Here is a 14932-nt window from a genome sequence, read left to right as displayed (position 1 = left end):
CGTCTCCCTTTGTCCTTCTAGACGACGAGCAGGAGCGTAACTTTCGCACGACTACCTTCACCGAGAGTCCGATTCAAAAATGAACCTTCTTATCGTTATAGTAGCCTCAGGATTTTCACTTCCCTTTGTTAAACTGGTTCGTGGAAAGGGTTACCCCACCCACAGGAAGGAATGAATTAATAGAAAACTCGAGAAAACAAAAAGAACAACAAAGAAGAAAGAAAACTTAAAACTAAACTTATATCTAATATATACATTAATATGGCGTATTGCCACAATACAAAAGATTTATATTCAGACTAGCAGGTAGGCCCGGCGTTGCTCGGGCAAAAGTAACGACAGCGAAGATTAAGATTATTACGTTATAGTCACAAAAGAAAAAGAGTAATTTCATCAACGAACTAAGTATTTCTAAAGAAAGGTCGAATTTGAAAATCGAATGTTCTAATATTGTTCGATTTTCACGACGTGTTTTGATTATATCGTTCGATTTTCATCGAATGTTCTAAAGAAGAAAGGTCGAGAAAAACCGAACTAATCTGTTTAAATTTGAAAATCGAATATGTTCCAACATATTACTCTTTTTCTTTTTTTTTTCCAGCGCCCGTAAATCTTGCACGTCGCTTTCTCCTGTTCTCCATTGTTATTTAACGCTTCCATTGTTACTTAACACTTTGGTACTTAAATCTGGTACCCTAACTCTGTACCAAATTTCAACTTTCAACTCCTAACCGTTTTAGCGAATATTAAGATTATTACGTTATAGTCAACCTTACCCGTTTTCACAGAATGCAAGAATTGGGTCTTTCCTGTTTCCAGACTAATTACAGAATTTTTAGATAGGTCTAAAAATATGTTTGATTTCCCGCAAAAACGAAAAAAACTGCATCTGCGTCTTGCACGTCGCTTTCTCTTAACAATTCCATTGTTACGTAACACTTCCATCAACGATGGAAGTGTTAAGACTTAATTCTGTCCCTTTCCCCGTGGGGAGGAATTTCGAAAAATCCCTTCTTAGTGCGCGTTCTCGTGACGTACCCTAACTATGTACGAAATTTCAAATTTCAACTTTCAACTCCTAACCGTTTGTGCTCTTAACATTTCCATTGTTACGTAACACTTCCATTGTTGACTCTTCCATTCGTAACACTTCCATTGTTACTTAACATTTCCATTGCTGATGGAAGTGTTAAGACTTAATCCTGTCTCTCTCCCCCGTGGGGAGGAATTTCGAAAAATCCTTTCTTAGTGTGCGTTCTCGTGACGTACCCTAACTGTGTACCAAATTTCAACTTTTAACTCCTAGCCGTTTGGGCTCTGCGCTGATTATTATTATTATTATTATCAACTCGTCTCGATTATATATATAGATTATATTCAAATTACGGGAAGCGTGAGCCAAAAAAGTTTGAAAAAGGTGGATTTAACAAAATCGAAAAAATTTAATTTTAGCAATATTAATTACCGATAAATTATTAATCTATATTATTATTTCAAAAACGTGTACCTTTATAAAATATTTATAAATCTTTAATTTATCAATTTAATATAAATGTAAATATTGATACGAGGATGGCAACACTTACGACATTTCATTACACGCTTTAGGATAGATGAGTCACGTGTAACAAATTTTAATTGATATATTGTTATGGATGATATTGCTTGTCCACGTTGCAAGACTACTAAGTATCGTAATCCTTCTTTGAAACTTTTAGTGAATATTTGCGGTCACGGTTTATGTGAAAATTGTGTTGAATTGCTATTTGTCAAAGGTTCGGGATCGTGTCCACAATGCGAAGTGCCACTTCGCAGGAATCAGTTCAGACTTCAGATATTCGAGGATGCTTCCGTCGAAAAAGAATTAGATATAAGAAAACGAATATTGAAAGATTTCAACAAAAAGGAGGAAGACTTCTCTAACTTGAGAGAATATAATGATTATCTAGAAGAAGTGGAAACTATCATATTTAATCTGTCTAACAACATAAATATAGAAGCTACAAAAAGAAAGATAGAACAATATAAAAAAGAAAACAAAAATATCATAATGAAAAGAAAGAATAAGTTAAGCAAAGACGAAGAAGAAATAGACGAGTACCTAGAATTGGAAAGCAATGAGAAAGAGTGGCGTCGGCAGCAGTTGTCGGAAGAAGAGAGGGAAATTAAGAGATCGAGAGTGATGAAAAAGGAAGCTCTGATTGACGACTTGATGTTTTCCGATCTGCCCGCGGGTCAAATTTTGGCCAGTCACGGCTCTCTGTCGGAAACGGAGAATACGTCGGGAGTTAATAGATTGAAACCTCCGCCCCGAGAACGCGTTAAGTTTTCTTCTGGAATTAAAATGAATCAGAATTTGTTTCTTCCCCTTCCTAAAGTTAATGAAAACATTTACACTTATGTGGAACCTACTTTAAGTTTGCACGGTCCGGGCGCTCCGGATTTCAAAAGTATCGAAAAAGATAATTATTTATTAAATATTCGTGCTACCTCGGAGAGAGATAGGGCAGGTGGATTCGTGTCTCATTACGCATGTCGGCGTGCTCTACAAGAATCTTTCTGTGGTTTGTTTTTGACTTCGGACATGTTCCTAAAGTGAAACTTTGATAATTACAAAGAAATATGTATATAGTATATAGTAGTATATAGAAATATGTATATACATTTCAGTAAATTTTAATTTAATAAAAAAATTATGTTGAATTTATTGTCTGAAAGGCTATTTAAATGACAATTGTATGTTGTTTAACTGATAGTTAGCTAAGATAGTTGACAGTTGCCTAGTTTTAAGTTGTCATATGTTTAAATTTTGATAAGTAGAGTAAAAATTAAAAAACAGTAATATTTCTGCTTAATTTCATAAAAGCACTGAATGAAGGAATAATTCGTGATTGCACTGAAATAATTTAATATAAGAAATCATTTATCACAATGCACACAAATGGTAACCTTTTTGTGATATAAAAATTAAAAATTCATATCAATATATTATATTTTAAAATTTTATACAGTTTTAAACTCTTGTTAATTCCTAATCTCTAATGTGAAGTATTTGAAAACATTGAATATTAAAGCCAATATATATACATTATCAAAATTTAAGAGCAAGAGATGCTAAATGTTGATTGACATTTACAAATCCTTTAATAGTTGAAGTTCATTTCATGCATTTTTTTCTGTTGTCTTTGAAGTAATTTTAAACTAGTTTTTCAATACAATGGTTATAGTTGGATTAACTATTGTCCTAGAATGTTGCTGACCATATAAGTTCTCATTTGATTATTAGTTTAGCTCAGGTTTGATTTTCTATATAACAATACTATAGAGAATAACTAAGAAGCCAGATGAGCTGAAATGTTTAGGATTAAGGTTAAAATGTGTCATTGTTTTCCAGAGTATGGAGATAATTTTAAATTTGGGATGTATTCTGCAAACTAGTTCAAAATTTCTGAAAAGGTGAACCTCAGTTGGTAATTGCTTTGTTTCTTATAAAAAGAAAATGCCAGCACCAGTTGTCTGGAGTTTGCGATATTTATGTAATACAAAATCAACTAAGACTTAGTGTCGTATAAATATATATGGTATGATAGAACTTTAGATGGAATTGACAAGCAGTTATTGTGACATCGTCAGAATGCCTGGTTGTAAGTTTTTAAATCTTGATGCACAATGCTCTCAATTTTAGTAGTGTCTTGCCCCTATACATCATACTTTTCCTGGTAACATGAGAATCATGCTGGTCATCTATTATGGAGAAAATTTTTGAGTTGAAATAACATGACTTCTGGTCCAAACTGGAAGTTCATATATAGTTAAGTGGGTCCTCTGGCTCATAAGCTTTCTATATTTGGTCTCAACTTTCATCTATCTAACTCCTTCCTTGAGATTAAGGAAGGGCAGATAGACACCAGTGGAAATTTATAACACTAACTGGACAAAATCAGTACAAGAATCATTTCTGATATTTAAAAAAAATTAAAGGAAACTACAATAGAAATATAATTGAATGATGTGGTGCACCTAATTCAAAAAATGCATTATTTGCATTGTCTCCAAAAATTGAATATTGAACATCAGATTTAAATACTTTGAATCTTGCATCTAAATATCCAAGATTAAACACTTATTACTGATTTTCTGATCACCATCTGAACATTGATTATTCAACCACCTTATTGTTCTGTAAAATTATAGAAAAGACAAGATGATTTTACTGTTGTCATTCAGTTGGCTTTGTTCCTGGTTTTTGTCACTGATGATGTTACTTTCCTGAAATTATTCAGTCCAAGTGTGTGCTTATGATTTGCAGCATTTTTACAATCAAGCTCTTATAAAAGCAAGAAAAGCTCTCATTGCAAATATTCAATTTTATTTTTTTGGGTTTTTTTATTATTTCTGCTCTTTGGGCATTAAGAGAGCCTTTTCATTAAGCCCATTGTGGATTTGGTTAGGTCCACAATGGAGCAGCTGGATGATGGAAGACAGGGACCATCTTCAAGAAATTGCAGGATTTTCGACCCATCCGGATGCATTCCCAGGTCCTCCAGAGTGGTAGGCTGATACCTTAATTGTTCAAACATCTAGCCATTATTGTTTTTGGGATAGGACAGGGTGGAAGGAAGTTGGTATTAATCATCTTTAAGCATCCTTTAACTCAATCATAGAAAACTGGCAATGCCATCTATGCTAGTTTTCTTAATTGATTTATAGAAATAAATCAATTAAGAAAACTAGTCATAGATGGCATTGCCAGTTTTCTATGATTAGATCTTTTCAGAAAAGAACAATACTTTTCATTCAAACTCTAGTTCATTTAATAAGTATCCATTATTTTAAATAGTAAACATGGCCGTAATATAACATTAACTATTATTCCCAATCATTTTACTAAATTTTATTATTGACGAGACTATGTCTCGTCTCTAAAATTACACTGCTGTCAACAGCTGCACACCTTAGAGATATGAAGGAGTACATGTCAGAAGTTGCAATTTGGCGCAGAGTATTTGGTGCCAAAATCATGCGCACATAAAATAAACCAGACTTGTAGGTAGTCAGGGACTGAGAACTAGGCCAAAAGAAAATACAAAATGTTGAGACAGACTGTTTCTACAAACAGGTGAGATTTACACGTGTTGCTCGCGCTCTCTGAGACATAGTCTCATCCTACTATACTATATACCAGGGGTGGCCAACAAGTCGATCGCCAAGCCAATTTTGGTCGATCGCTAGCGATGTCTTGACTTAATGTATTATATTTGTAACCAAACGCAACTGTATGCATGCAGTTATGACTCGACTCATAAGCAATGAGTGCACTTCGTACTGAAACAGTGTATAAACATAGTATGTATTTCACACTTCCCCCTCCCCACTTAGACTATGCCTATGACAACAAGTCGATCGCGACACATTTTTACGATAAAAAGTAGATCTTATGTGCACAAAAGTTGGCCACCCCTGCTATATACTATATATATAGTGGGGTGCAACGGTAGGTATACAGTTGTTATTATGGAAAAAACATACAGGGAGAAAATAAGAAGAAAAAACATTTTATTTTTATGTACAGATTAAATCACAAACAAGGAACAAGTAAGGAATCTTTTGTTAAGATAATAATAATAATGAACACCAAACATTTGTATTTCTCAGATTCAATTGTATATCTACTTTTGCATGTATGTACGTATATATATGAAATAAAGATGATATTTTTTTCTCCTCTACTTGAATATTAGTGACTCTCCAATACATCATTTATAGTTAAAGCATTATGTGCTTAACAGCAAAATGTTTCTAAGATTTTTTACTTATCTAGTAATATATTTGCAAGTTTAAGAATGTATTAAGCAAAACAATTTTTAAATCAATAGAATTTGACATATTTTAGGTTAATTTTGCTACCAATTATATTATTTATTGTAAATTTAACAGTAAACTGTATTTAACATCATTACATATTAACAGCTGTAAATACCCAACTTGTACCACCTTATATAAGCAGCCTTGTTTAAAAGAATCTAACTAACGTTTTCAATCATGTTTAACGACCTTCTTCAGGTTAGAACATCGAAAAAATCGAACATAAGAACGTTTAGCAGTAACGGCCGCTCGTTTCACGGCGGCCGTTACTGCTAAACGTTCTTATGTTCGATTTTTTCGATGTTCTAACCTGAAGAAGGTCGTTAAACATGATTGAAAACGTTAGTTAGATTCTTTTAAACAAGGCTGCTTATATAATGTGGTACGAGTTGGGTATTGATAAGTCACGCAGTCAAAGATGAGTAACAGCTGTAAGTTACACTACTAACCAATTCACTATTCAAAACCCATTATATCAATATTTTTCTTACATAAATTGATTTTATATCTTTACATCCATTCGAAAGCATTTTTTCTGTATATTTTTTCCATATTATTAGCGTTTTATTTATACAACTTGTAATTCACAATGTTTACTTTTATATTTTAAAAGATAATGTAACTAATATATAAAAATTCTCTGCTTAAAAAAAAAATCTCATATCTGTTCACACTAAACTTATTTGGTTTTAATGATAAAAATTTTTATGACTCAAAATGATGACCTTTCAACTTGGATTTTATCTTAGAGAATAGACAGAAGTTGCATGGAGCTAGGTCCAGACTAGGGAGGTTGTGGGAGTGGGGATTTTTTTTAGCCAAAAACTCTCAAATTGATAGTGCTGCATGAGCAGGAGCATTATCATGGTGCAGCACCCAATCTTCTGCAATGTCCCTGCAGATTTTCGAGGTTTTTCCAAGACATCTTTGTAGAAGGCCTGATTAACTGTCTGCCCCAAAGATAAAAATTTTTTGTGCACAAGTCCACGCCTATCAAAAAAAAACGATAAGCATAGTCTTTACCTTGGATCTTTGTGCCATCTAAACACAATGTTTCTCAAAAAAGTGGTATGGGCGTAAGTTTGGTTAAATCTGCAAATGTCTCGGTTGCAGATTTCTTGAGTTTCACACAAAACTTGATAGAGTAACGTTGTTCAAGATTTTTTTCTATTTTAAGCATAACAATGTGTTAAAACACTATCTTACACAGAGATTGTGAACGTTTGACTTAACCAATCAACTTGAAACAGGTCTAGACACACTACTAAGATATCTAGCAATGTGAAAATACCATTTAACGATGTGTTAAGCCACACAGTCATTAAATAAAGAAGTCTTTTGGGACAGACCTTGTATTCAAGCATTATTTTTCTCGCTGCTTCCTCACAAATTTATAGAATGAGCAAAAGAAAACAATATGCCACCTATGGATCTTGAATCTCACAAATAAGGAAGAAACTAGTATCAGTCAAAATTACTTGATTTTCATAGCACTATTGTATCAAGTATAAAGTATTATACATTTATCTGATAACCACTTGAATGGCAAAATTCTAGAAAATTGTTTTCAGAAATTCATATTACTGTTATTAAATTGCTATTGCTGAGATCCCAATATATTAGTAAAATGTTGCTTATATTCATTAATAAAATAGCATATTTTCTCAATTAAATCCAGGGGAATAAAGCTACCATTAAAAATAAACCCTGAATTATGAAAAATGTTTAAGTACTGCACTGTATAGGGTAATGTAGCTGAGAATGATAGAATTTTAGTTAAATTCCTTACCTATTTATTCAAATAATCTAAAATTTGACAGCACTTTCTAAGATTTGTGAGAACATTTTTGAAAATAAAATTATAAATACTGTCGAACATTCGAGCATGGAAATGTTGCAAGAGTTTATAAGAGCTTATCGGCCAAAACATAATTAGGAAAACTAACTGGAAGTAGGTGGAAAGTTTGAACCAGATCCCAATTCCGACTACATCGAAACGGACAAAAATGACAATGTAACTAAATCAGAACATGCCAAATTGGGTTAAGTATTGGCATTATAAAAATAGTAATTATAGTATTTTTTTGCCTTATTTGTACCTGCACTTGTTTGTACCTAAAATTTATCTGAACATTAGGATGCATCCTATAAAGCCAAATGTGTTTTATGCTGTAAAGAATATTTTCTCCCCTTTAAAAAAATTGAAAAATGTGGTGTATAAGATGAAAAATACAGTAATTTTATGATTGTTGTAACTGTAACCCATAAATGCAATCAAATCATTGTGAAGTTCCAAATACAGTAGAGAACCCAAAATCGGAATCAATTGGGGACTGGGGTTGTTCAGATTAGTGATTTGTTCCGATTACTGATTATGTATGAATAAATATATTAACCTGTCCGATGTTCAAATTTTTCTCCGTTGCGTGTCGCTTCGTGTTGAATTTTCGTCGATTTTAAGCCTAACGAAAATTTTTATAATAATAATCGAGGCTATCGTATCGTTAAAAATTATTTCTGCATTTTGTACAAACAAAATAAATATATTGAAGAATATAAAAACATGAAAATTATACTTTAGAAGTAAATTTAGTATCAAAAACATTCGATTCAGCACGACACAGTCCGACTGAAAATCGTTCCGATTAACGAGTCTCTACTGTATATGACTAATTAAGGTATTTCTTTCAATTTTTACTTGTCTCTCTTCTCTCCTCCCCAGGGTTTATTACCATACAAGTTTTAAAGCTCCCCAAGGTTTAAGAACATACAATATATGTTGATTGTACATTATTATATTAATTTCCTTTTTGAAGGAAAAAATATTTTTGGGAAAATAAAAGTATTCAAAATGCTTCAACTTTTTTATGAATACTGTATTGTACTATTAGAAGCTATCTGTGCTTCAATATTTTCTGAAACACGAAAACTAATATAGAGTAAATAATGTTAAGACAATTATTTATTCTATTAGTTTTTCTGGATTTAAAGTAACTACGAAAACATTGGACTGTGATTTTCATTTTCTTTTTAAATGGAAAAATTACTGCAAATTTTTTTATAAAGTTGCCAGTACTACAGTCACTGCAGTTACTGTGGTCCTCACTGTTAGTATTGAAGTTACCGGTACTGGTATTTTAAAAACACTGGTAGATGGGAAGAGGTAATAGGTGAAATACAGCATGCACATAGGTTACAGACTTATGAAAATATATGATAATGAATTAATTTTAGTTAAATGATAATTTTCACACATTAATTAATCATCACACATTCAACTCTTTAATTTGAATACCAGGAAGAAATTGACAAAAGCTCAAATTAACAAAAATTTGAAACAAACATTTTTGAAAATTAAACTAATTTTCTGCAAGTTTCTAGTGTGCAGCACTATTACACATTCTTTAGCAATATCACATTTTTGCTCTAATTTCGTTTTCATTTTTTAATCACTTCACTTCTAAACTGAATGTGTAATCATCAGCGGAATGCAAAAGCTCAAATTATCAAAAAATTTTTGATAATTTGAGCTTTTGCATGACTTAGACTTTGTGAAAACATAGCTAAACAAGGGATATCTGCTATATAGATACAAATTACCAAAACTGGGAATCCTTGACACTTCTGCCCATTCCCAGAAATTTACAGAAAAAAAAAATGCATCCAAAAACACATACATAAATAGCATATATATATTCAAATAAAACCAAATGTTTAAATATGTTTATTGAAATTTAAATTATTACAGAATATTTATATTAAACTGAATTCTTAAAAGCCATATATTAATTATTTCAACACAAGATGAGAAGTAAACAAAAGTTCAATTCTTTGAACTAAATTTTTTTCTATAAAATACTTTACTTAAAAGTATAATTACAAATTTCAATGTAAAAATTTCTTTATGTAATATAAAATTAAATGACAAGAAACAAAATTAAATACGAAATTACATTTTAAACATTTTTGACATCAGTACATTTATGAGGAGAAAAATTATATTTTAAGCCTAACTATCAATTGAATGACACACACAACCAATATTTTCTTTACTTTGAAATATTAAATTTTAGTTATTATTATTATTAAAATTCTAAACAAAGATATTCATTTAAAAATTTTAAGAATTTTTAATTTAAAGTTTACAAATTTATATAATGTTGAATATTTCAGTTAAAACATTTTAATGGCATCATCTATACTGTCAATGTGTTCTTTTAATGAATTCCATTGATCCAAAGACAAACATATTCCTGAAAACAAAAAACATTTTATTAGAATCTGTAAATACTTAAAATTAAAAATATATTACAAGCATTTAAATTTAAATTTTTAATTTTATTACAATGGTTAAAAAAATTTTAATGTGCATAAGAATATTTTAAATTATATGATCTTGATTTGTTCTCATTTACAAGTTTTTAATGAACAGGAATGCAAATATTACAAACAGTGGTGCACTCAGAATTTAATCTTGGGGAGCTGAATGAACAGATAAAAAATTTTTAATGCAAATTTGATAAAATTCCTACCTTATGTGACTTATTAGCAGTATAGAAATAGAAGACATGGCACAATATAAATAAAAAATTAACTTAATTTGGAAAAGATATTTGGAAAATTTTCTAATGTTTGTTTTCCTTTTTCTATAACAAATGTAGTCATGTTTATCAGTTTCAATAAAGATAAATATATTTTTACACCACATTCTGTTTTAGAATAAGATAAGACTGATTAAAAATGCTCAAACTGTATTTAATTGTAGTTTATAAAGAACTGATAGTATATACCAGGGGTGGGCAAGCAAGAGTTCAGTGGGAGCCGAAATGTAGGTTTTGCAAAATGCATGGGAGCCGCAGTTCTGTACTGTCGTGACGGATAGTATGATATGGCGCGTGATTTTATTATATAATACAAATATAATATAAAACAAATATTGAATTTTTTAATAAACATATTTTCACAAAATTATAAATATAAAATTGTAAAAATAATAATAAACAGAAATTAACACTTTCAGCAAGAGCCACATGTAACTCAAAAAGAGCTGCATTTACCCATGTCTGGTATATACCTTATATTACTTTATGAATCTGAAATAGTCTTGTTTATAGATTCTCCCTTAATAACATCAGGGGAAATCACAGTATATAATGTATAATATATATAGGTAAATTCTGTGTAGCAGAATGAAAAACCATTAAAAATGAACTTTAGTTCTAGTAAAAATTTAATCATTTTATCATTCATATATACACATATATATACATTTTTACATTTACATTTTTATGAACATTATAACATATAATAGTTAAATTGTGTAATAGAATAAAAAAACTAATGTTTTTAGGCATATGAGAATGAATTTATTCCGAATCAGAAACAAAACATACCTTTCTTTCCTGGTTTTAGATCACCATTTGAATCATAATATTCTCTAATATCAACCATTACCTTCCCACGAAATTCTCTTACACTCACATATCGCATTTTTGATAGCTGCAATTTATATGAAAAATCTTTAGATATATTAAAGAAAAAGACTTACTTGCATTAAGAAAAAAATTACATAACAATGTAATATATATTTTAAAAATTGTAAGATTGTCTATTATTTACAATTAATAATGCATTCTCTTTGTTGAAACCATGCCCTCCTTTATGTTATATTTTGAGACAGCATGAAGTGTTGACAATAGATACTGAACTTTTATACCCATCCACTTTATTTTCTTATGTACTTTACAGTCTTTAAGCTAATTGTTTCAAGTGCCAATGTCTGTTTTGGGCTGGTGTCCCTTATCTGTTGGTTGATATACATTCTCTACAGCAATTTTTATTCTATTGTTGACGTACATAAAACCAAAACACCACCATGTATGTACTGTAAACCAGTTAAAAATTCCTAAAACTTTATGTACAGGTGTAGTTCCAGAAGTACCCGACCTAACAAAGAAACAAAAAATTTGGGAAAACATATCTTTATTTCTCAACATAGTCTCCTTTTAGCTCGATACACTTTTCCCAGTGATGTTCAATAGCTTTGATACCCTGTTTATTGTGAGAACCATCAAGCTTCTCAAAATAGCAATCAACCGCAGACTCCACCTCTTCATCGTTGCAAATCTTTTACCATCGAGCCATTTTTTCAAGTTTGGAAAGAGAAAATAATCCGAGGGGGCTAAATCTGGCAAATAGGGTGCGCGAGGAAGCAATTTGAACCTTAACTCATTGATTTTGGCCACCGCAATAATGGATGTGTTAACTGATGTGTTGTCTTGATGAAACACTTTCTTTTTCACCAAATGTGACCGTTTTTTCTTAATTTCATCACTCAAGCGCTGCAATAAGTTCACATAATACTCAGTTATTTGTTTTTCCTTTTTGAAGATAATCAATAAAAATTATTCCAATTGCATCCCAAAAAACTGATGCCATGACCTTGCCAGCAGATGGAACTGTCTTCGCCGCTTTCAGAGCTGATTCTCCCCTTTCAGTCCATTGTTTCGACTGTTCTTTCGCCTCAGGTGTGAAGTGATGGACCCATGGTTATGAATTGACACAAAAAACTCGGCTTTATTGCTGCGAAACATTGCCAAACACCGGATTGAAACATCCTCACAATGCTGTTTTTGTTCCATTGTGAGCAAACACGGCACCCATCTTGTGCACAGCTTTCTCATGTCCAAATTTTCAGTCAAAATGCAATGTACAGTACTTTTTGAAATGGCTACCATGTCTGCCAGCTCTTGTACTTTGAGTCGACAGTCATCCAATACCATTTTGTGGATTTTCTTCACCATTTCTTGTGTGGTCACCTCATTTAACATATCCCGTGTTGAAATTTTTGGTGCATGGCCACCGCGTTCAATTTAAAAAAAAAAAATAATAATCATGGCTACTGTATCGTTAAAAATCATTTTTTTTAATTTGCACAAATAAAATAAATATATTGAAAAATATAAAAACAAAAATTATTATATTTCAAAAGTTTGTTTTAATACACTCAAACCTGTTTTTGTGCGATTTTTTATTTGTACAATTTGTTTTGTGCAATTTTTTGTATGCAGTATATGAATTTCAATCAAATTAGTACATCGCACAAAAAAAATTGCACAAAACAAATCGCACAAAAAAAGACCGCAGAAAAACAGGTTTGAGTGTATTATGACGCATAATGACATCTAGTATCAAAAACATTCTGATGCAGAAATGAGTATGTTTGAGGTCAATAGGTCAGGTCAAATGAGAGCAACATGAAAATATTTGAGAACAACATGGGATAGGTTAAACTCTGCAACCCAATATTTTATTGTTGTAAACGAGGGAGCAGATTCCCCCAGAGTAGAATCTAGGTCATCTTTGATATTGGTTGGAGTGAGACCTTTCAAATGAAAGTTTTGTATCATATAACAATGACCAATTTTTTCCATGTTTACAAATTCACTGAGATCGTTCACTATTGATGGCTGTCAAACAAATACTAAACAATGTAGCCTCTTCAAACTTCAGCTTTAAACGGTTGGTACTTTCAACCACAGTAATTTTTTCAAACTACCACCATCTATACATCAGGTCAGGTACTTCTGGGATGACCCTCATAATCTTTGTTTAAAAAATTACTTGCAGAGTTCCATTTTCTACATTGTATACTATACCAAGGATATTGCACATACCATAGGACAGCAGCCATATACTGCTTAACACAATATATAATATAATGTGTAATGCATTATATTTAGACAACAGTGACAACAGTCTGAAAATAATTCAAAACTGGGAATTGTAACTAGATTAAATAGATTATTTTAAAAATACTTAAATATTAAATTATGTCCTCTATATTCAATACTGTGTCTTAATTTACAACTAAATTATCCTTAACTCAAAAAGTCAGCCTTTTATATGTGTAACTTAAATGAAAAATTTGTTTTGTCTGCATTTTTGAGTTCCTTTGTTTTATTAATTACAACTGAAATATTTTTGGTACCCTTACACCAAAGAAGTACGATGATGATGATGACCAAGATATTTCTAGTGGTAGCATTGATGATATTGTTTAATGCAAACTTATATATTTATCAGAAAGTAACAACAAATAAAATCTTATGTGTAACTCATATTATTTTGCCTAATTTTTGCACTTATGAATTAGAAACACTTTTTTCTTTTCAAATAATATAATTTATATAATACATATATATATATATATATATATATATATATACCATATTTACTCAAATTTAAGATGACCTCACATATAGGATGAGGTGTGATAAAGATCAAAATAAAGAAAATTAGATTTATTAATACAATTCTAATTTTATTTCATTTAATCCGAAGTAAAATATCAAATGAACATAAATGCACACATTGTCTGGCAAAAAATACTAGCATTTTAAACTTCAAGAAAAAATCTCATAAAATGAACAACATAATTTGTTCTCGTAAAGCTGGACAATCAGAAACCTTTTTTTGCCACTCAAATCCACTCACCGTCGATTGACCTTATGAGTTTCTCCGAATTCTAATTTCCGAATAATCATCTGTTTTCACGTGGGAATGGATAAAACTTATATCTAGCTGCTGTGTGATTTTGGAATTCAATTCAAAAGCTTTGTTTTCCCTATTGCTATTCATCTTTACTTCTGACAATACATAAGAATGATTCAAACAACCCAGATAATACTTATGTTTTTAAACACAAGAAGGTAAGCATCCAGTAAAAAATGCAAATACACAGTTCACAAAAATTATTTGCAAAAACACTAAGAATCTGCATACAGGATAACCTAGGAATTTGAAGCAGTGAAAAATGAATAAAAACCCCATCTTATATGCAAGTAAATATGGTATATATGTGCAACCTTTATGAAATAAAAAGTACAGTTTATTGCATTGTTTTTGCTAATTTTTTAGGTCTGAAACCAATCTTCTGTTTTTCTATGCAATATATGTTTTACACTAATTCTTTTTGTGAATGTATCTATCATGTAAAAATAGAATTGATTATATATGCAGAATATTCAATCTCCAAACAATTTACACTTTTTTTAAAATACAAATG

General features: G+C 30.8%; 2 protein-coding genes across 4 annotated transcripts in view; one reads left to right on the top strand and one right to left on the bottom strand.

The window, feature by feature from the left end:
- Window positions 1-1595: 1595 nt before the first annotated feature.
- On the top strand, window positions 1596-2703 carry Mat1 (CDK-activating kinase assembly factor). Its single transcript, XM_067267830.1, has one exon. The coding sequence runs from the start codon at window positions 1652-1654 to the stop codon at window positions 2597-2599; it is 948 nt and encodes a 315-aa protein (XP_067123931.1). The 5' UTR covers window positions 1596-1651; the 3' UTR covers window positions 2600-2703.
- A 6853-nt stretch (window positions 2704-9556) lies between these two features.
- Window positions 9557-14932, bottom strand: part of Ssb-c31a (single stranded-binding protein c31A) — a 30974-nt gene continuing 25598 nt past the window's right edge. For all 3 annotated transcript variants that reach the window (XM_067267827.1, XM_067267826.1, XM_067267828.1), the window contains exons 4-5: window positions 11259-11364; window positions 9557-10118 (exon numbers count right to left, since the gene is read on the bottom strand). In XM_067267827.1, the coding sequence (XP_067123928.1) occupies window positions 10039-10118; window positions 11259-11364 (186 nt within the window). In that variant the 3' untranslated portion in view covers window positions 9557-10038. The remainder of the gene's footprint in view (window positions 10119-11258; window positions 11365-14932) is intronic.

This window comes from Centruroides vittatus, unplaced genomic scaffold (assembly GCF_030686945.1).
Source record: "Centruroides vittatus isolate TY-2023 unplaced genomic scaffold, ASM3068694v2 contig_3088, whole genome shotgun sequence".
Classification (NCBI taxonomy): domain Eukaryota; kingdom Metazoa; phylum Arthropoda; class Arachnida; order Scorpiones; family Buthidae; genus Centruroides; species Centruroides vittatus.
The sequence above is the reverse complement of the archived record's forward strand: the minus strand, read 5'-3'. Positions and strand labels throughout refer to the sequence as shown.